At 40.3% G+C, this 22,397-nt stretch overlaps 1 protein-coding gene across 9 annotated transcripts in view; it reads right to left on the bottom strand.

The window, feature by feature from the left end:
- MAP7D2 (MAP7 domain containing 2) overlaps positions 1-21,859 on the bottom strand; it is an 89,071-nt gene extending 67,212 nt beyond the window's left edge. For 4 of the 9 annotated variants that reach the window (XM_042458855.1, XM_042458857.1, XM_042458858.1 and 1 more), the window contains exon 1: positions 21,409-21,854. In XM_042458855.1, the coding sequence (XP_042314789.1) occupies positions 21,409-21,445 (37 nt within the window). In that variant the 5' untranslated portion in view covers positions 21,446-21,854. Of the gene's footprint in view, positions 1-21,408 lie in introns of all 9 variants that reach the window. The other 5 variants (XM_042458862.1, XM_042458863.1, XM_042458856.1 and 2 more) reach the window with 4 other exon arrangements.
- Positions 21,860-22,397: the final 538 nt, after the last annotated feature.

Raw genomic sequence — 22,397 nt, 5'->3', positions numbered from 1 at the left:
ATCTAGTCCCAGAACTCAGTAATCTTGCACTAACCCAATAGTCCCTAGATCAGTGTTTAAGATCTCTGATGTTTGGAACTGGCAACTGCCCCCACAATATGCCAGGAATCTGTATCACATTTGAGCTCACTGGCTGCAGCTGTTTTTTTCTTTCCTAGAAACTCACCAAGAATCAGCAGCTGATGGTTCAGGGAATGGTATCACTCCACAAGCCACCACTTTGAGATGCCCTTCTGATACCAGCTCTAGTGATCCTATGCCTATTCATTTGATAGCAAAATGGGGCTAACTACAAAGTAGTTATGCTTGCATACATACCAGACAGATATACTAATTTATAAATTAAAAGAAATGGAATGAACAAAAAATATCAGGTCTTGAACTTTGTGTTCAGTGGCCTCCATGAACATTTTATACCATGGTATCAAATACCAGGTGTTGTAGGCTATATTTTGGCGGAAGGAATTGGCATAACCACCTATGAAGATTCCTTGCTTAGAAGACCCTATGAAATCCATGGTGTGGTGATGCCATAAGTTGACAGGTGACTTGACAGCATGTGCATGCACTGACATATCAAATGATATTTTTAAGCAGTGCCCGTCACTTAGCATCAGCTGAAAGAGGGAAGGAATTAAAATAAGAAAGTCTCTCTTTCTCTGATGCAGAGGCAGAGATGGCAGTGTATGTTTCTCAAGCTTCTTAAGTTTAAAAGCCTTCATAAAACATACAAAGAAGATAGGGTGGGGAGAGATAAAGGGCACCTCCCCTTTTCATATTCCCCAGAAACCACCTTCTCCATATAGTTAAAGGCACAAGTCCAAGTACAAACCTGAAACTTTCACAATGGGAATAAAATTTCAGGAGGATGAGGGAAAAGAGACATGTATTTTTCTTCCCACCACTTCTAAAATCCACCCATCCAAAGTAATCTCGTCCATGCATCTCTTCTACACTGGTAGGAGCCCTAGAGAGAGCCACTATTATTTAAAGATTGAGAATTTATTAATCATATCATGACTTTCTTCAGCCTAATGCAAGAAACCACATAACTGATGTCCCTCCCAGCTTTATCCTTGCAACAGTCCTGGGAGGCAAGTCATGCTGAGAGTGTGAAATTGGCCCAAGTAACTCAATTTGATTAAAAAATCAGTAGAGACTACAAAGACCCAGGTTTATGTTTTCACCAGTGGTGGCTGGTGGTTTCCATGTTAGTGAGATGGTAAATCATCGCTGGGTTTTAGTCCAAACTGTAATGGAGCTACCCACTGTGCTAAGCCTATTTTAGTTTAGACCAGGGGTGGGAGGTAGGAGGCTGCATTAGCCACCCAGGAGACTTTAGAGGGTCTTACCCACCTCTCTACTGCACCTCCTGCAAAACATAAACAAACCATTTTTGCACCCAAATGCCCTCTAGGGGAATGAGCACATTTTCACCATACTTTTACATCTTTCTGGACCATTTTAGGCCCAGGAGAGACTTTCTTAAACGAAAGGAAAGGTTTCCCCCCAAAAAAACCTATATTGACCCAGACTCTTCAAAACATTGGGGAAATGCTCTCAAACCCTCTAGAGGGCATTTTGGGCCAATGTTTTGATCTCTGTGGGCCCAGACGTGACCCCCAAACATAATGGAAATGTCCTCCACACCCAGATTCATCACCTCACTGACACAGTAGATATCAGCCACCAACTGAATTGATTTGAATCTGTCTCTCTCAAGTTCCAGCCATTATATCACACTGGCTTTGTGTGAGAACACTTCACTTCCTGCAATATTTAACTACAGGCTTCCCACTTATTAACATCCCATTTCCTCTATGACAGAACTAAGACAGTGTACACAAGTTCTCGAGAACAGCAACCTTGCATCAACACACTGACTAGATTTAGATTTTGCAAGGTGACTTCATCATGTGCTTTCATGAGCTTGGAATGCAGCAACATGCATGTACAAAGTCATTTAGTCATAAGGATAATTAAGAACCTAATGCTAACAAAAGAATAAATCATAACAGGTACATGAAATAAGTACTGCAACATTTCATCCTACAACATGGACAGAATCTGCTACAAGAAGTCAACAGTGCTTCCTTCTGTTCTATATGTTTGTGACTGTATTAAATATTATGTTCAAAACTGCATACTGAAATGGGAGGGGGGAGACTATGAATTAATTCTACAAGTGGTATGGAAAACTGGTTCATGAAAAACAAGCCAAAACAAGTCTGACTATTTAACTTCTGAGGTTTTACTAGCTGGATTTCATATCACTGTCAGCAAAAGAAGCATTCATTAGACAACATGAGATCATACAAAGTATGCCGTTTCAAGATTTACAATATAGTAGTTATTCTCAAACATCTCACTCAATGTGATTCTTCTCTAATCATATTGGCTACCAAAGCTCTGACAATAAGGAGAGAAAAGTACAAGAACTGCAAATCTGTAAGTGCAAGATCTTTCTCTGAGGTGAACATTAGCACTTTAACAACAATACCTGGATACAGCAACTCAAGAATTTCCTGTTGCAAAGTAGCAATCTTCAGGATTTTTAACCTAGCAAAATCAGGTACACTATAATGAAAGATTCTATACAGATGCTCATTAAATTTGTAAACAGCATAATTGCAAAATTGATTAAATTTGAAATTAACCAAAGTTTAATAGAACATTGATGGATTTTAAAATATTTAGTTTATATTTCCCATTTATCCCAGAAATAGCACCAAAGTTTTACACACACACACACACACACACACACACACACACAGAGAGAGAGAGAGAGAGAGAGAGATTAAAACATGAGATTCTACGCACTCACTCTAAATAAAGGATTGTGAAATTATACAGTGCTTCAATTTGATGTGTTTTTGGAACTCCCTGATCCAGACATCGATTATGCTTAATGAATTCAGGGTTTTCCCCTCTTAATTTTTAAAAGTTAACAAGCTTGTTATATGGGGTGGGTTAAATTCACCTATGCTAATAACTATATAACTGTTTTGATATTTACTATTTATGATAAGTTAATGGGCTTTTTGGAAGTCATTTAAAATAAAGGAGGAACAGACAACATCTTTTGTAAGGTCTGGCAGCTTTTTTCGCAAGGAGAAAACAAGTGTATCTGACATGGAATGGCTAAACCTCGGTCCCTTGCTAAAAGCCCAACCAAGGCCCTTGTATCTGCAAAGTGGAGGGTCCAGACTACAGCAGGGCCAGTGGATTAAAGCCCCACATTCCAAGATTAAATCCATTCTATGCACAACTAGCAATTTGTGAAAGAAAGGTCTTGGAACCCAAGACAAACCACGTGACATTAATCTCACATGTACTGTGACCTGCTTAGCAGCTATCTACATGCCTGGTGGCTTCTAGAGCAGGTTTAGCAATTTTGCCCTTCCGAAAAAGCATAGTGATGTACATGCTACCTTTAAAGCAAGCCTTTAAAAATATCCAAGAAGCAGGATTACCACCAGAGGTCAATTGCTTTGGGCCATTTCTGTCTCAGAATGGAGCTTCCATCAGAGCAATTCAAATTCAAAGTCTGCATACTAGGTTACTTGGCTAGAGGCACTCCTTCCACATCAAGCTACAATTATGCCTTCATTAAAAGTACTGAATTCACCTCATGTAACTTCCTACTTTCTCTCTGAAGAGAGACCTTGTGGCAGAATGTCTACACAAGCTTGAATTTTCCTTCAGAGTTCATCAGTTAAATTTCTAGCAGTCTTACCCTCTTGCTTTGATAATCAATTTTGCCTCCAAGAGATGCCAAAATGATGTCAGTTTATAACTGGAAACATTTTGTCCTGTGAAAAATGAAGTTCATGATGTAAGCAGCAGGTGTGACCATCACATTCTATGGACATAGCAGAGAAATATCTTGTTTGTCAACAACAAACAGAGAAAACTTTTGTGGTTCTTTAAAAAGAACAGAGTATTTTTTTATTTTATTTTTTGGTAGCATGAGCTTTCAGAGTCAGACTTCTATTCCTCAGGTGCAAGGAGTGGTCAAGCTAAGGGACAGGTACATAACAGTACAGAAAGAAGAAAAAATGTTGCTTCTTTAAACAAAAGGAGCCCAAAATTTTGTATAATAATGCAAGAGAAAAGTTGTTACATATTATACGACTGACACCTATTAGGTGTTCTTGTTTTACTATGTATTGTTCTATCTCTGATGTTGTTATGTGCTACTCTGAGCATCAGTTACTATGGAAAAGCAGCACATGATGTAGCCAATGATGACAGTAATGACATGGCTATAGTACCTTGCCAAGAAGATGAGTTCATCTCTTCTCGCCATTCTCCAGAAATCTGTTGTCCACAGCTCCATCTATAGACAGGGCTTGAAGGAATGATTTCACATGTCTATTTGAATACCTGAATATTGACAGGCTGTGGGAGCTGGAGATAATATGGGCTACCACTGTTAGCACAGTAATTTTTTATCAAGAAAAAATTAGTCTCATATACATTCTGCCCAAAACTCTTAACAAAACACTACTTTAGAAAATAGTGGTGCCACATGAACTTGAAGACTTAATATTCTTGCCATCCATACATTTCCATATTTTTCTAGATAAATTTAGATTCTGAAATGTTACAGACTGTGATCTTGCTAAAAGCCACATTATTAACCATGTTTGTTCACATTGTGAGTAACTGGGCTTTGTTTAGAATACTGCAGCAATCTTTTCACAAGTTGTCTCCATTCTAGGTTTTTGGTGAATATACCACCTACACTCAAATAGCATCTTGTTAGCAGATAATTCTATTACTTTGGACAGGAAGGGTGAACATTACCAGATCTGAAAAGGAGCAAGGAAATCAAGCCAATCAACATCACTTTTTCTTGAACAAGAAATTGCTCAGGAGACAACACAGAGATGGCAAGGAAGAAAGCAGAGTATGCACCATTTGATCTTGTCTGTAAAGGCAGCTAATACAGAGTAGGACTGCACAACATTAGTTTTCAAGATGTTGTACAACTGCACCTCCCATCAGTACTAGCCAGTATAGCCAATGGGGAGGAATGTTAGGAGACACTGTCCATCATAATCTGGCTCAGTCTGTTTTTGAAGAACCTTTTTGGTGAAGTTCACAAGTCAGGCTATACAACTTGCTGTATAAGTTGAAAAGTGCATACTGTATCTCACTTCTGTATCACTGATGACATCTCCAGATTGAAAGAAAGTGGGAGGCAACCTACACAATCAGAAGAAAAACATGCAGAAACTGTTTGCTATCATATTAATAACACTCTGTCCATAGAAAGCAGGTGTGCCAGGATAAAGAGTTAAACATGATAATTTTTCTGAGGGAAGTGTTCAGATATGCAAGCCACTCTCTGTTATGACATATTACATATCACATAACAATTACACTCTGTTATGATACATTACAATGTAAAACAGAACACATTATGGATAAAAGGTTACTATGGTCAAAGCACCATACAAGTAGCACTACACAAGCATACAACAAAATGAGTTTAACTTTGTTTTTCCTCAGACAGATCTCCCTAAATCTATGAAAACAAAGCATTCCAAACTGAGCAGACAAAATTACAGTGGCACTTGTACCACACCTTCCCTGAAAGCCAGTGTCACCTTCTGTAATTTTGGAAGCTTTCATGGCAGGGTTCACAAGAGACTATTGAGATGATATGCCAGAACAATATTTTGCTACCATATCCTGGTCTACCAGGTATTTAGGTGGTGGCCATTCATTCTGGCCTTCTGCATACATCCTAATAAAATTTCTTCCCCATTCTAGCTCATTGTTCCTCAAATCAGCTTTCTTCTTAGACTACAAGTGCAGTATCATCCCATAGTCAAAATTTGGCTTTGTGACACAGCAATGACTGGAAAGAAATGATTTCTGAACTATTTCTGAACAGAAAGCTATTTCATTGTACAAAGCTGCTGAAATTAGAGAAAGAGAAATCAATTTGTTCATTTATATCAGTTGCAAAAATCTAAATGTCTTTAAAACAAGAGATTAGTAATTAGCATTCTAAGGAAACGTCCATGCTTCAGTAAATTTATCTAACAACCGTTGTCATTTCTTACTTATGATGGCCCTAAGGTAAACCAATTACAGGGCTTTCTTGGCAGAATTTGTTCAGAGGGTGTTTGCTTTGCCTTCCTCTGAGGCTTGGAGACTGTGACTTACCCAAGGTCACCCAGTGGTTTTCCATGGTTAAGCGAGGATTCGAGCCCTGGTCCCCCAGTGTCCTAGTCCAACACTCAAACCACTACACTACTCTGCCTCTATCTGACAGATGTACCAAAGCACAATAGATCTGAGGGTGCCGCACCTGCTGTGATTAAAGACGGTAAAAACCAGCCAGTACTATCTACATTGCACCAATCAGAGGCGGGTCATATGGACAACTCAGACACATTTTTTTTACCATGAAGCTGACCTTGGTTGAGCTGAATAAATACCAAAAGAAAGAAGAAAGGAAATATCCAGCTCTTCTTACACTGTCTGCACAACAAAACGATTGACTGCTATTAGACCCAAGTGCTGATAAAACACTGTAAACATTGCTTTCATAGTATTCTATAATTAAATATCAACTAAAGGGGAAAGTTGGTAGACATGGAAACATGTTGCCCTTTTATCTTTCTCTCCTTCCCCCCTCTTTTTTTCTGCACAAGGGAGGGCTACAGTGTTTCACTCTGAGCATTTATTATAGAACAGCAAATAATAGAATGTAGAATGCAGTTTTTGAACTCTGTATTTCCACCACTCCTCCTTTTTGGGTGCAAAATGTTGACGCTTGAATAGAATATAAATTCAAATATTCCAGAAAATAACCATACAACCAGATGCAAATAGCAATCTGATACAGACCTTGTCAGGCTACATCATCGGTATCACCTGGGAGATTATTTGGAATAAAGCACAACTACTTTCCACTCTGCTTCTGCTCTAGCATTGCACATTTGCATCATATGTAATATCTCCACTTGAAAAAATACATGCTCCCAGCTGTGGCCAATACTGGTACATAAAAGTCCCATATGATACAGAATTATATCACATACAACAGGTCACTGTGTTAAAGCAGTGATGAGTGGATGACTTTACACAGGCCACTTCAAGATTCCCTCTTTGATATATAAAAAGTACTATATTGATGTGAAGCTGAGAAACTTTAAAATGATAATAAAAGTTGTTAAAAACTTTCCCTACCCCTCCCCCCCCCAAGAAGAAAACAAATTCTCTGGCAGAGTAGTCCAGAAACATATTTGCCAAGATTGTTTCACTAACTACTTCCTTTTAAATGAATACAGGTTTGTTACAGGTACGTACAGTGACTTTGGGAATCAGGCAGATTTGAAAGAGACAGGAGCATTTCTGCTCTAATTTATGTTAGTCAGCAACTTTTGTTATGAAAGGTATGGAATGACAGATGCCTAGTAGGAACTTATTACCATTCATCAGGAATTATCTGGCTTTTCAGCAAAATGGCATACATGAGAAATCAATACTATGCATTAAGAGAAGAAAAAAAACCTGGGACAAAGCCTGGAAATCACCTGCCATCAGTTTTTTTTAAAAAAAACTTTGCTGAATGTCAGCTTGCCCCATGTTTCATACGTTTGTTCTATTAAATACCACACATCTTTCCATATGGAGAAAGATTTTCCCCCCATGAATGAAAAAGCAAATCTACATTTTCAGCTTTTATTTCAATATGGGTCTTAGTGCAAATACACCACACGGTTATATCAGCTTCACAACTCTAACTGCCATGGCTACATACAATGGAATACTGGAAGGTATTCTCTGATGAGGCACTCTGAATTCTGTGCTGTTCAAAGAAGTGGGTCAGTGGACCAGAGCTGATCTATAAGTCTGTGGTGAGTTTCCAGGAAAAAAAAGAAAAAGTTGTAGTCAATAGGTACATATATGAGGCAGATACAACAGAAACAAAAAAATTCTCATCTCCCACATCAGATAGTGTGAAAAGCACTATTCCAGGGCAATCCCATGAAATGCATCACTACTGAACATGAATATCATATTATTGCTCAGTCTTCTCTTTTCCATGCTAAACACACCCAACTCCCTCAATCATTCCTCATATGGCTTGGGTCTCAGACACTTTGCCCCCTTTGTCACATCTTTCAGGACACATTCCAGCTTTCCAATACCTATCTTACTGTAGTATCCAGAACTGGACACAGTATGGTGAGCTATGAATGGTGGTATTATTGTTTCTCTTGAGGTTCTGAAGAGGTGGTACAGTATTATTATTGCCCTTTGTGAATCATCTACTGTTGAGCTCCACGGATAACTGTAGACTCAAGTGTTGTCCATCACTACAAATAGTTTTACAAACTTTTATCATATCCCTGCTTTTATCTCTTTTTTTCTAAATAAAGGCCACAATATCATCACCTGTCCTATCCTGACAGGTAGCCTGTTGTTCTAGTTATCCGACCATTTTAGTTACCCTTTTCTGTACTTTCCCCAATTCTATAACACCTTTCCTATAAAATACAGTACAGTAATTGATCCCCTTCCCTACCTGAGAATATACTATGCTTTGTATAGTTTTTGCATACTGAGCCTCTATTTCCACTGTACACTATGACATAAGAATAGTTTCCTGGTGTTAATGTGCATTTTTTATACCAATGTGCATTAGGTAAAGGTAAAGGTTTTCCGTTGCCATGAATGTCTAGTCGTTACCGACTGTAGAGGGTGGTACTCATCTCCGTTACTAAGCTGAATAGCCAGCATTGTCCGAAGACGACTCTGTGATCATGTGGCCAGCATGACTACACAGAATGCTGTTACTTTCTCAGCGAAGCGGTACCTATTTATCTACTTGCATTTTCATGCTTTTGAACTGCTAGGTTGGTAGAAGCTGGGACTAGTGATGGAAACTCAGCCCATTATGCATCACTTGAGCTTTGAACTGCCAACCTTCTGACCTTAAGATTGTCAGAATTGGCATCGTAACCACTAGACCACCGCAACCACAGTGTGCATTTCTTTACTTTTAATTATGCTTAATTATATTTGCAATTTTGTTGCCTTTGATCCTTGCTTGGAGCTCACTGATATCTTTGCAGTTTACTTTTATTTTCACTTTTTTTGCAAACTGGTGAAAGCCACAAAAATTTTTCACCTTCTTCTTCATCATGAAGTCCAGATCACTTAAGGCAATTTAAAGAGTAAAAAAAACAAACTTTTCTCAATACAGATCCTTGTGGTAGTCCACTTTGTACTCTTCCTACATTTTAAGAACTCCTTATTTGTTCCTAGTATTGGTTTCTTATTCTTTAACCAGCTTCAGATCTTGTCTTCTTATCTTTACCTTGACTGTGCTGCACATATTGTTTGTGTGCTATTATTTAAGTGACATTTTAAACTATTAACTGTGTAATTGTATTTTTGGGGGGAGGAGTTGTGGGATATGGAATATATTTTTACTGTAATGTATATTTTAATGTTGTAAGCCACCCTGGTTGTGTTGTGCAGTGGGGCGGGATAAAAATAAATGTTATTATTGTTATTACAGTGGTACCCCGGGATACGAATGCGCCGCCTTACGAAATTTCCGGGTTACGAAAAAGTTCCATTGGAAAAAACTGTTCCGGGATACGAAGGTTTTTTCGGGTTACGAAATTTTTTTCGGCGCGAAATCCAAACGCGACCGCTAGCCGCGCTTTGCAAAAGCCTTTTTCGGCTTGCGAAATGCATCGGGTTACGAACGCCGCGGCGGAACGAATTAATTTCGTAACCCGAGGCACCACTGTATTTAGACTGAGGGACTGAGTTCTTTGCCGTTTGTCAGCTAACCTGTACTTGTTTGGAGCTCCTTTTCCTCACCCTCTGGTTATCTAGGCTCCCAACTTGTGATCAATGGTATAATCTAAACAGGCAGATTTAGAATCAACACTCCTCTTAAGTACATTGGACTTTGGGGATTTTTAACATAGGAGAATGAGCAGATATCTCATATTCTTTTAGGCTAGGCATCTTATTATTCTTTTAGGCCACTTTTGTTAAAATGGGCAAGCATCTCTCCCATACATATGGAAAAACAGAGACTTCTTGTTTAGATTTATAACATCATTAATTTTATAGTGCCTGTAAATCATCAAACATCATATAAACAACTTATTAAGCATTGCTGTGAGGCAGATATATAGACTTACATTTGTAAGAAAGGAGGCATTGTGGTGTAGTGATTTGAGCACTGGACTCTAGAGAACATGGTTTGAATCCCAGCTCAGCCATGGAACCCACTGGCTGACCCTGGGCAAGTCACACACTTTCAGCCTGAGAGCATAGCAATGGCAAAACCCCTCTGAAGAAATTTGACAAGAAAACCCTTAGGCCTTAGGGTTGCCTTCAGTTGGAAACAACTTGAAGACACACAACAACAACAACAACAAAGATGGGGCTGAAATACCCTAAAAGCACCAGATATTTTGATCTTGAAAGCTAAGCAAGGTCAGCTGTGGTTAGTTCTTGGATGGGAGACTGCTAATGGATACCAGGTGCTATAGGCTATATCCCAGAACTTACAAAACCACCTCTGAGTTTTACTTGCCTAAGAAAACGTAATGAAATTCATGGGATCACTATTCACTATTAGTCAACAGGCAATTTGAAGTCACATATATATACACACACACACACACGCAGTAAATCTTTCCAGTTTCTTCGCTGTTTACTATTTTCTCTCCCAGGCTTCTTTCTCTTTTCTTCTTTTTTGGCTTCTTTCTCTTTTCTTCTTTTTTGGGGTTTAATGGCCACATACACAGAAGTAGTTGGTAAGCTGGTATTTCTTATAGAGACATTTGGCTTTTTTCTCCACACACAGACCCAATTATTTTGTTGACATTCAGATTTCAGTTTTCAAAACATGCACCAAATTGGTGGCTCTAACAACTGAAATTCTGGTGAGTCATTTACATATGCAGGAGTCACACTGTATACCTTGCCAACAAAAATAAGTAAAATGTTTACAGGTTTTAGATACATGATCCCAACAGAGACCATATCCAACCCAAACTCTATGCTACACCCTCACAGTAACCACAAAACTCAACACTTATACAAAGAGACCATCACAACATACGTGTAATTTCAGAAAGTGAAGGATGACAAAGCCCCGGTACGAATTTTTTATGTACAGTACAGTACATAATGTGAAGTAACTGGTTTAATTGTACTACTAGACCTTCCTCGTTATTTTTAAAAGAATATTTTATAATCTCCAACTAAATTCATGAGCCCTTAAAAATTAACCCATTGAAGATATCAGAAATAAATTAACCTAGAGGTTATTATCCCCTTCACAAAAAACTGAAAAAAAACATGTTCCCTATGACACCATAGTGTACAACCTGCATATACACAACTCCTAAAGCTTTACTTGCTAACAGAAATAAAATAAAGAAAGTGAGTATCACATGAAAAATCCATGGAATTCTTCGTAACCTTTTACTATTCTATGCTGAGAATGGTTTATTCTTAAAACTACATTCTCCCATTACATCCTACACAGTTGGGCCTATTTCAGTCTTGAACCCTGGCTAGGAGAAAAGACCATGCATGAGGTGGCAACTTCAGGGGAAAAGTGTACAGAAAGGTACATTTCAACCCCCCATTTCAACTGTTACCCATTCTCAGTATTAGGTTACCTGTCCACGCTTGTTTTATTTTCTGCTGTTGACAGAGTTCATGTTATAATAATAATAATAATAATAATAATAATAATAATAATAATAAATGGGCAGCTACCAGAGATTGGGGAACCAGATTGGCTCCCAAGAAGAACATGGAAGGCGGCACCACACACCTCAACGCCCCCTCCCTGCAAAAACCTGTACAGACTAAAGTGAGAATTAAAAAAAGAGTGAAGTGTTCTAGAATCCCCCCAAATACATAGGGAAATAGGCAATAAAAATCCCAGTAAATTTGGGATGTACATTTTGGGGGGGAATCATCAAATTTGGGGGCATGAGAAACTTGGGGGAACAAAAAACCCAAGCTTTGCAGCTGCATGCACTTTATGAATCACACTCAGCCTAATTTCAAAAGTTCTCTGAAAGGGATCACTTCACATCACTAGCAGATCACTCTGTCCCACTATAAGCAAACTGCTGCATGGAGAGGAAGAGAAAAAGAAAGAGTGAGAGGAGGGATATCTGAAAGAGGGGAAGAGGTTCTAGGAATAATGAGGCAGAAGAAAAAGTATTATGCAAAGCCTGCATACTATTGGTAGGTGGCCCCAGATATCTTACCCTTCAAGTGAATTTGGTCCTTTACAGAATATAAGGTCAACCACCCCTGACTTACACAAATGCTGATGTCACCCGTGCCAGGGGTGGCTGCCAAAAGGGCACACTTGGCCCTCCCCTTTGCTGCTGTGGTTGTGGACCCATGAGGAGGCCTCCACTGCCACAGCAAAGCTGGGAGGGTACAGCGGGGGGGGGGGGGGCGACTGGGTGTTACCCCTCTTCTGGGGTGTCACCTGGTGTAGGCCATACTCCCCACACTCCCCAGTAATGCCAATGACTTACATCTTCAAGTGGGGTAGAAATGTTGAAAGAGCCAAAGCACAAGAGTAGCAATCAGAACATGCCCTATTCCAGATGAAAATTATTACAGCTATCTGGAATAAGATATTTTGGGAAAAGGTGCCAACTATGTCTGTTGCAAAGGTTTTTCCAAACTATGCTTTCATACTGAAAAAACCTTCCTGTAATGTTTTGTTCTTTAAGGAGAGATGGGTGAGAAATGATGATGATGATGATGCAGCAACAAATATTTAAGCCCAATAAGAATAGAGTAGCTTATGCTCCCCATCACATGTCTGTGACCAAGGCTGGCACCACTGGTAACTTGCCATAGCCCCCTCTCCCTCAACATCCTTACTGGCCTAGAAGGAAGTCACCTGGACAAAATGACAGGGAAGACACATTGCCGCAAAGTTTTCTAGAGCACAATCCAAAGTATGTTTAATCAAATATATGTCAAGCTGAGTTGAACAGGACTTAATGAGACATTTCTTGGTGGCTGTGCCCAGATTCTGGAATTCCCCCAAAGCAAGGTTACATTGGTTTCGTCTTCGCAAGCCTTTGGCATTGAATCTTGGAAGGGGGTTTAACTGTTTGAGGGATGAGTAACTTTTACTGTTGTGTTTTTTATCAACTGGATTTTATATTAAGTTTTAATCAAGATTTTAATATTTTAGTATAGTTAGAGAACAAGTGTGGTATAGTGGTTGAAACACTGGACTTGGACTCTAGGGACCAGGTTCAAATCTCCACTCAGCCATGGAAACCCACTGAGTGACTTTGGGCAAGTCATACACTCTCAGCCTCAGGGGAAGATGCACCCCCCTGGACAAATCTTGCTAAGAAAATAATAATAATAATAATAATAATAATAATAATAATAATAATAATAATAATAATAATTTGTATTTTCCCGCCTCTCCCAGGTAGATCGAGGCAGGATTACAACCCAACAGTAACAATAAAATACAAGAAAACACATAATTTCAAACATTAAAACAGTTAAAAACAGTGCATTCAACTTTTATAAGATAAAATGTTTTGATCCTGGATAGCAGAGTGAATGATGTTGTTAAAGAAGATTGGGTGAATAGGCTTGCCGGAAGAGATCCATCTTAATTGCCCTCTTGAAACCCTCCAAGGAGGTAATAAGACAGATCTCTTCCGGGAGGTTGTTACATAGTTTAGGAGCCACTGAGGTAAAGGCTCTTTGATAAGTTGAGACCAGTTTGGTTGGATGTCCTTCCAGCAAATTTTCCCCAGAGGTTCTGAGAGTGCAGGGCAGATTATAAAGGGAGAGGCGTTTCTTTAAGTTATTCAGGCCCAAACCATGTAGGGCTTTATAGGTGATAACCAACACCTTGTATTGCACCCAGAAGCTAATAAGTAGCCAATGAAGATCTTTCAAAATAGGTGTTATATGGTCAACTTTCGAAGAACCAATGCCGCGTTTTGTACTAATTGAAGCTTCCGAACTTAGTACAAGGGTAGCCCCATGTAGAGCGCATTTCAGAAATCAAGGCGAGAGATTACCAGTGCAAGTACCACTGCTTCAAGGTCCTTTCGGTCCAGGTAGGGATGCAGTTGGTGTATCAACCGAAGTTGGTACCAAGCACTCCTGGCTGTTGCATCTACTTGAGATGACAATTGTAGCGATTAGTCCAGGAGTACTCCCAAACTGCAAACTTTGTCCTTTAGGGGAAGCGTGACCCTGTCCAGGACAGGTTGACTAATTTCCTTCCCAGGACCTTGGGTACCTATCACTAGTACCTCCATTTTCTCTGGATTCAACCTGAGTTTGTTTTCCCTCATCCAGCCCATTACTGACCCCAGACAGGCGTCCAGAGGAGAGATGCCATCCCTAGTCACTGCAGCAGTAGGAGACATAGAGAAATAAATCTGGGTGTCATCAGCGTACTGATAACACCGTGCCCCATGTCTCCGGGTGATCTCTCTCAGCAGCTTCATGTAAATGTTAAATAGCATGGGGGATAGAATGGCACCCTGAGGGATGCCAGATGTCAGCTCTCTCTTAGAGGAGCAATTATCCCCCAGCCTCACCATCTGGAATCTACCCGAGAGGTAGGAACGGAACCACTGGAGCACAGTGCCCCTAATGCCTAACTCTCTCAGGCATTCCAGAAGGACACCATGGTCTATGGTTTTGAATGCCACTGAGATGTCCAAGAGCACCAACAGGGTCACATTTCCCCTGTCGATGCCCAGATGGAGATCATCGACAAAGGCAACCATGGCCGTCTCAACTCCGTATCCCACTCTAAAACCAGTTTGAAATAGGTCCAGATAATCGGCTTCATCCAAGACAGCCTGGAGCTGGAAAACCCTGTGAAATATTTGCCTTAGGGTTGCCATAACACAGAAATGACTTGAGTTAGTCAATCTGAACCTGACAGAAAAGAAAAGTAATTCTGCTAATAGCATTATTAGTAAAATACTATTGTTTATCTGTTTTGGCAATGCAACTGAGTTTCAGGGCCAAATTGAGTTAACACTGGAGATTGAGGGCCAAGTTGTCACTTAGTCAGTTGGTTAATAAAATCAAAATGCCAAAACCCCTGAAAAGCTTAATATATAAAAATATATAATAAGCTTAATAAACAAACTAAAATGTTCCCCAGTAATTGCACATGTAGAATTACAACTTTAGTAAAAACTTTATGGTTTGATCCCTCCACATAGACTCAATATGGTGAACACTAAATTAATATTTTGAAACAGATACATACAAAATTCCAGCAAACATATAAGCATGGCTTAGCTATAAGACTTGGTCTTTGTACTCAAAGGAGTTTTGGGCTTGTCATCCTCAAAACAACATTCCTTCCTGCAATGTTCTATTTCAAATCCCTTTGGAAAATAGAGGAAACTTTATTATGCACTATGTGCCTGTCAGTCAAAAAGAAAATTCAAAATCCCATAGGACACACCCAAACCCTCAGGTGAACATGTAATTTTTTAGGATTTCAGCCAAGGTTTTACATTGTGTTGCTTTTAAAACAAACAAACAGGGAGAAATATTGTGACTAACATTCTGATTTATTTTATTTTATTGAAAATAACGCACATTTTCTGCAATCTGACTCTGCACTAATCTTTATCCCATTACTAATTTGTCAATTCCTGACTTTACTCCATCTTTATATTTTATATTCCGGGGACCTCAATCTCTCTGTAAAGAACCACACCACCATGTTCTACAAAGCTCCAGGTGCATTTGCAATTGTTAATAATTGGTAAAATATTGAGTTTATTGAGCTGTAACTTTCTCTGAACTCACTTCTCTAAGGTCCAATTTTAGAAGTGATCCACAGTGATTGTATAGTTTCATCAAGGTTCACAAATACTCCAGTGAATAAATATTCTAGAGAAGTCAAATATCTCTTCTAATAATGTGTTGTGTAATAGAAAAGGATATTCCAGAAATACAAGTATTTAGTACAATCCTTGGCACTTGGTGGAAGGACAAATAACCTGCAACCTCTATTTTCCACATTAATAGGCTCATATTGTATGTCAAAGTTAAATTTAGATCTATATCATTCAGTTTCACCTACAAAGCCACCTTAGAGAGAAATTCCAACTCCACACAGGCAATGCTAGTGAATTCAAATGAGCTATTACTGACAAGGTCAGCAAGCTGAGTAAGAACATGAACACACAAATAATTTCTCTCTCTTCTCTAACAAGAAAATCCAGTATTCTTTCTAATGTGTTCAAGTAGCCAGACTCTTGTTCTGTTAAATAAACCAGTGAAGACTATTTATAAGCCCTGATCAGCTTCATAAATTACAATTTCATTGGCATAAAATACTTTAAGCTTACCATATATACTTGACTATAAGAAAAAAAAATATATCCCCAAAATTGACCCTAAAATCCTGGGTTGACTTCTATATGGATCAATACAGTAATATTGCTTAGAAAGGTCCTGAAAGAGCTCTGTCCCCAATGTCCCACTCTCACTGCCACTACAAAAAGTTCTGAAAGAGCTCCTGAAGCACGGAGCGTATGTGAAAGAGGTAATTAACCTTCTCAATCCGATGTTAAAAGCTTTTTTCCCCACCTGCCTCCTCCAGATCTCTCCTGCTCACCAAACACCCCATTTTCCTTCCCTTCTCAATCTGGTTAAAACCTTATTTCCCCATCATCTTCCTCTCTCTCTGGATCTCTCTCCCCACAAATACCCCATTGAGCTCTCCTCCCCTCCCTTCCCAATCTGATATTAAAACCCCACCAGACACCCCATTTAACTCCACTTCCTTCCCTTTTCGATCCGATATCAAAGCCTTCTCCTCCAGCACCAGGGAAGTGAAGTTAGGTCCCGGGAGGGAGTGATATTTTCCTTTTGTTTTCCCCTTTACATCCTTTGCTGCATGCTCCTAGGTTTTACCCTCAACTTATTCATGGGTCATATCAAAATCTAGCATTTTGTCCCCAAAACCTGCCCTCAACTTATACATGAGTTGACTTGTACACAAGTATATACGGTACTGAATTTTTGTTATTACACTAAGCTTTAACTTTAAAATTCAGGAATAAGCAATGTACTTTATTCTGCCTTTCACCCTAGTATTTCTAACTACATTTTTAGTTTACATTTAAGATACTTTTTTCTACAGTAGAGTCCTTTGATTTCTTGGAGATTGTTCCATGTGAATGGTTTTCAATAGCTGTTGTCTAGCCTATGGAGTTGAAACCTGCAAAATAATATTGTCCCCAACTGCCCAAATGAGGTTTTGGAAATAAACTATCACTAGCTGTTAATAGGTTTCTACTAAACATAGATTTTCAATACTGAAATTGTGTATTTGAAACATAATTGAAACATAGTTCATCTTCCAAATACAATGATCTCGCATTATGAGCAGTCAGTATGTGATTCTTGTCTGTAAATCCTAATATATTTGCACATACTAAGGCTTTACCCCTATGCACAGATATCTGGGAATAAGCCACACCAGACAGAGAGAGTTTATATCCAAGTAGATAGGAACAGGACTCCCGTTAGGAATTAGGCATTGTAATGTTACAGACCAAAAGTATTTAGCAGATTCAAAAATGTTATCAAAGCGGGTAATGCTGATTAAAGACAAAGCTGTCACTAACAGTCCAGGTTCAAGGTAATCTGCCTTCCTTGGAATGTCAGTTGTTGGGAAATAACAGGAAAAAGGCAGCTGCCCTCATGTCTTTTTTGTTGGTCTCACTCAGGGCAGACTGTAGTGCAACAATTTGAATGTTAGACTGGGATTTGGGAAATACAGGTTTAGTTCCCTACTGAGCCATGACGGTCACTGTGTGGAGTTGGGCCAATTGCGTTCCCTCTTTCAGCCTGATCACTGAATATACCTGTTATATTCCAAAGTTCATCATAAACTTGCAAAAGAAAGTGCAGGGGGCCATGTAGCAACAACAAACACAAGGAAGCCGCAACAACTAAAGGAGAACAGTATCTTCAAATAGTTCTGGAAAATACTTTTATTAAATACTGAAAAACCAGACGTACTTTATCACAAGATATAAAAATACTGTTTTCCTAACAAGGCAAATTCAATTTTCTCGTACCATTTTAGGCATCATGTGCTTTATTGTTAGCTTGCATCAACAAAGAATAAATGGTTATGTCCTTTGCTTTAGGTTACTGTACAGGGTTTCTTAACACTATTTTAGAGAATAATAACTTGTAGTTGAAATAGTGTGCCTAACGTCCACACTTAACAATAAATAAGGAATCAGGCAAACTGGGAGCTGGTTTATTCCTTATTCCAGCTACATAAATGGAAAAGTGGTAACACTAGAACAAAATGATGGTTGATTATTGCACATTACAAGTGAGCCTTTTTAACTATGACCATTCTATGCTTCTAACGGGTAATGCAATATAATCTGGAAAATTAGTACAGGACATAAAGTTGTTGTTACCTTTGACGAACTAGCTTATTATAGTATAAGATTAATCCTTCAATATTTCAAGCACTCTGAATTACCTCACCTTGAATACTTTGTACAGGTCTGGGAACCACTTTTTCACAAAGGATACTGTCAGGCTAGAACATGTTCACAGAGAAGAGTGACCAAGATGATCAAAGGTCTGGAAACTAAGCTCTATGGGAAATAGTTTAGGAAGCTTGGAGAAGTGAGGATGGAGAGATGACATATTTAAATATCTGAATTAGTGTACAGGATGGAGCAAGCTTGTTTTCTGCTGCTCCAGCAAGTAGGTTTTAAACCAATGGATTATGTTTACAAGAAGAGTGATTTCATCTAAACTTTGGGCAGTTTTTCTTGATTGCAAGAGCTGTTGAAAGGACTGCCTTGGCAGTGGTGGATTTCTTCACTGGAGGTCTATAAACAGAGGATGGATAGCCATCTCTGAGGCATGTTCAACGGTGTATTCCTATATAGCAGAGGGATGAACTAAAGGTCTTGAGGTTCTTCCCAGCATTTTGATTCTGTTATTAAGTGTATGCAAAAAACTGGAAGCAAGAGTGTGCGTAGTTTCTGTTCTATAGTTTGTATTAGCCATCCAGAATGAATCAAAATAGGACACGACCTACAAAAGTTGTATTACAAACAACAAGTATCACCAAAAATAATATAACATTGCTCTTTTTTTTTTGAGGTTTGCATTAAGCCCATCTTCTTCTACACATCCCATGAAAGAATTCAAGACAACTTTTTAACATCTTCCCCAACCTACCCATTACAAGACAGAACAGACTTATTACTAGCTTTTATGGCTAAAAAAACCAATGCTTCTTACTGGATGTGGGGACTGGCAGAGTTTTCCCCCTGTTGGCACCATATTTGTGTTCATTGGCAACAGCTATTTCTTTTTCCCCTGGAAAATCACCACAGACTGGCTGTCAGTGGAGGACAACTTTAACTACATTGAACTAGAGTATGTATGCTTAACCTTGGATGTGGCAAGAAGCAATACCTGTCCTAGATTTTTGTTTCACTGCCTATGCAAGCCAAGCGCTGGGGGAAATTAGGCTGTACCTCTGTTGACAACACTCCTTCAAATATCTGGCAACCAAGTCTGCAATTGTGTAATTATCTTGTGTACATGGGATCTGCCATGCAACACCAATCCAACAGGTTTCAAGATACAGAAAAAGACGTGTAAAGACATCACCCGAAAACCCTTACTCTAAAATTAAAACATTCACCGCTCCTCCTACATATTTCACTGTGCCACTTTAGCCTGGCAGAAAACATTACAGTTTTACACTCCCTACACCAGGGAACGTCAAAGCAAACCTGGTTGACAACGACAGCAAAGAGCAACCCATTAAAGCATTAAAAAGCTTCCCCCCCCCCTTTTCTGGTAGTGAAATGGATTTCAAAAAACAAAACACACAACCAAACCAACTCCAAGGAAAGCAATCCCTCCCTGGCATTTACTGCCTACCATGTGCTTCTCTGACAGCGGACGTCAGCAAAGGTGTGCTGCTGTTTTTTAAATATATATTTTTAGGGGAAGTCAGCAAAGGTTTAGACTACTATCCAGATGAGAAAGACCCACCAACTGTACTGCTATTTTTGCCTATCTTCCCCCACACAAACACAACATCAATGTTTCGGATCTTATTCCCTAAAGGCTGGCAATAAAGCTCTCCTACAAAGAAACCCAGGACAAGAAACAACAATATATAATGTAATATAATATATAATATAAAATAAATATAATATAATATACTGTACATGCTTGACTCTGAGTTGACCTTATTTATAAGTTGATGACAGATTTTGGGGTCAAAATTATGGCTTTTGATACAACCCATGGATAAGACGAGGGTAAAACTTAGGGGCATGTAACAAAGGATGTCAAGAATGAAGCAAAAGGAAACGATGTCAAACAGCTTACAAAATTCCAGCCAACATCCCTGTTTGTGCTCACACTAAAGGCTGGATGGATGAGAGAATAGAGGGGAATCAGTGCTTCCAGGACAGATTAAGCTCTTGCCTTTCATCAGAGGCTGGTTCCCTTTTTTGGGTCAGAGTAGAGCACTTGCACTGACCCTCGGATAAGTCCATCCAGGTTTCTGGGGTCAGTTCTTTGACTAAAATGTCTAGACTTATACATGACTGTATATGGTAGTAAAAGAAATCAAAATCAAAATCCCCTGTCTTGCCGTCTTCTTAGCAGCAGAGCCTCTGAGAGAGGCCTTACGCCATCCTCATAATACAAGGCACACACCTTGCAATGTCCACACTTTGTTCTGGCGCCTTCTGCGTTTGGATGTGCCACACGCCCGCCTTGCTAAGTGCCAGGGCACACGCCCACCCAGCCCTTGCCAACAAATCTCCCTCCTTCTGCAGAGGAGCACCCAGCACCCTGGCAAAGCCACCCAGAGACACATCCCCATAGCCAGCAAGAGGGAAGGAAGGGCCTTTGCTCCAAAAGGGAATACACCAGGCCCCCCTTCAGGGCCCTTAGGCTTTGGCCCCTCATGAGAGGGAAATGGGGGGAAGGAGAGGAAAGGGGGGGGGGGTTCTCTCTGAGAAAGAGGCCCCTTCCCCTGCCCTGCCCTGGGCTCTTTGTCCTCCCAGGGTGACCAACATGAGAGGAGGACAAATGGAGGACCTTCTTCCTCCCAGGAACAAGAACAACAAAAATATAAGACCTTCCTTTTTCTATCCATTCAGACGAGATCCCTGCAGTGTCTTTTCAGGGCAAAATAAATACAATAAATAGCTGAGGACCTTCCCAGCCATTGTAAATGCAAAGCCTGCTCCAAAGGCACCCCTCCTGGGCTGGAGGCTGGCAGGGAGGAAGGGTCCTGCAAAAGGGGGGCCACTCCCCCTCCCCTGGCCGCCTTACCTGAGGCTCGGGGAGAGGTCCGCGTTGCCTCCGCCATCTTCTTCTTCTTCCTCCTTCTCCTCCTCTTCCTCCTCCAGAGCTCTCAATGCAGCTTACTTTGCTCCCTGGGCGCCCAGGGAAAGCACCAGGAAGGCTGCAGGTCCTCCTCCTCCAAATCTGCTGCTGCTAAGAATGAGAACAGTCAAGGTGCTGCTGCTGTCGCTTTCTTCTCCCCCCGGCACCTGACGCCAGGGCTGGGCTGAGGGGCTCTTCTGGGGCTGCTGCTGCTGCTGCCTGGCTGGGGGCAGATATAGGGAGAGGCTGGGGCTGGTGGGGAGGAAGGAAGGGAGGAAGGCAGCCTCTGAGGCGCAGGTGGCCCTGCCTTCCCTCCCAGGTCCTGACTCTCCTTCTTGCTACACTCTGGTTGGAGAACTTCTGGCAACCTGCGCCTGGCTTCCCTCCTCCTGCCTCTGGTCTGGGGCTGCATCCACACTGGAGACATAACCCGGTTTGGCCCCGCTTTAACTCTTCTCTGGCTCAAGGCTATGGATTCTGGGAGTTTGCTGTGGCATCAGCGCTCTCTAAATCTCACAGAACTACCCAGAATTCCCTAGCAGTAAACCAGGCGAGGTAAATTGGTCTCAAACTGGATTATTTCTGCAGTGTGTTTTGGTCCTTAGCCTGCATCCGCACTGTAGAAATAGCCCAGTTCGAAACCACTTTCGCTGCACCCACACTGTAGAAATAATCTTTGGTTTGCAGCCGCACTGCAAAAATGGTCCCTTTTGATACCGCTTCAGCTGCCCTGGCTCAATGCTATGGAATTCTGGGATTTAGTGAGACTTTTAGCCTTCTGTCAGCGAGCTCTGGTGCTACAACAAACTACAAATCCCACGAGTCCCTAGCACCAAGCGAGGGCAGTTAAAGTAGTGCCAAATTGGATTATTTCTGCAGTGTGGATGGTTTGTTGCCAGTGGGATCCTGACATTTTTTGTTCGTTGTGGCACCAG

The sequence above is a fragment of the Sceloporus undulatus genome, chromosome 3 (genome assembly GCF_019175285.1).
Source record: "Sceloporus undulatus isolate JIND9_A2432 ecotype Alabama chromosome 3, SceUnd_v1.1, whole genome shotgun sequence".
NCBI classification, from domain to species: domain Eukaryota; kingdom Metazoa; phylum Chordata; class Lepidosauria; order Squamata; family Phrynosomatidae; genus Sceloporus; species Sceloporus undulatus.
Note: the sequence above shows the minus strand (reverse complement) of the source record. Positions and strands in the feature narration are given on the sequence as shown.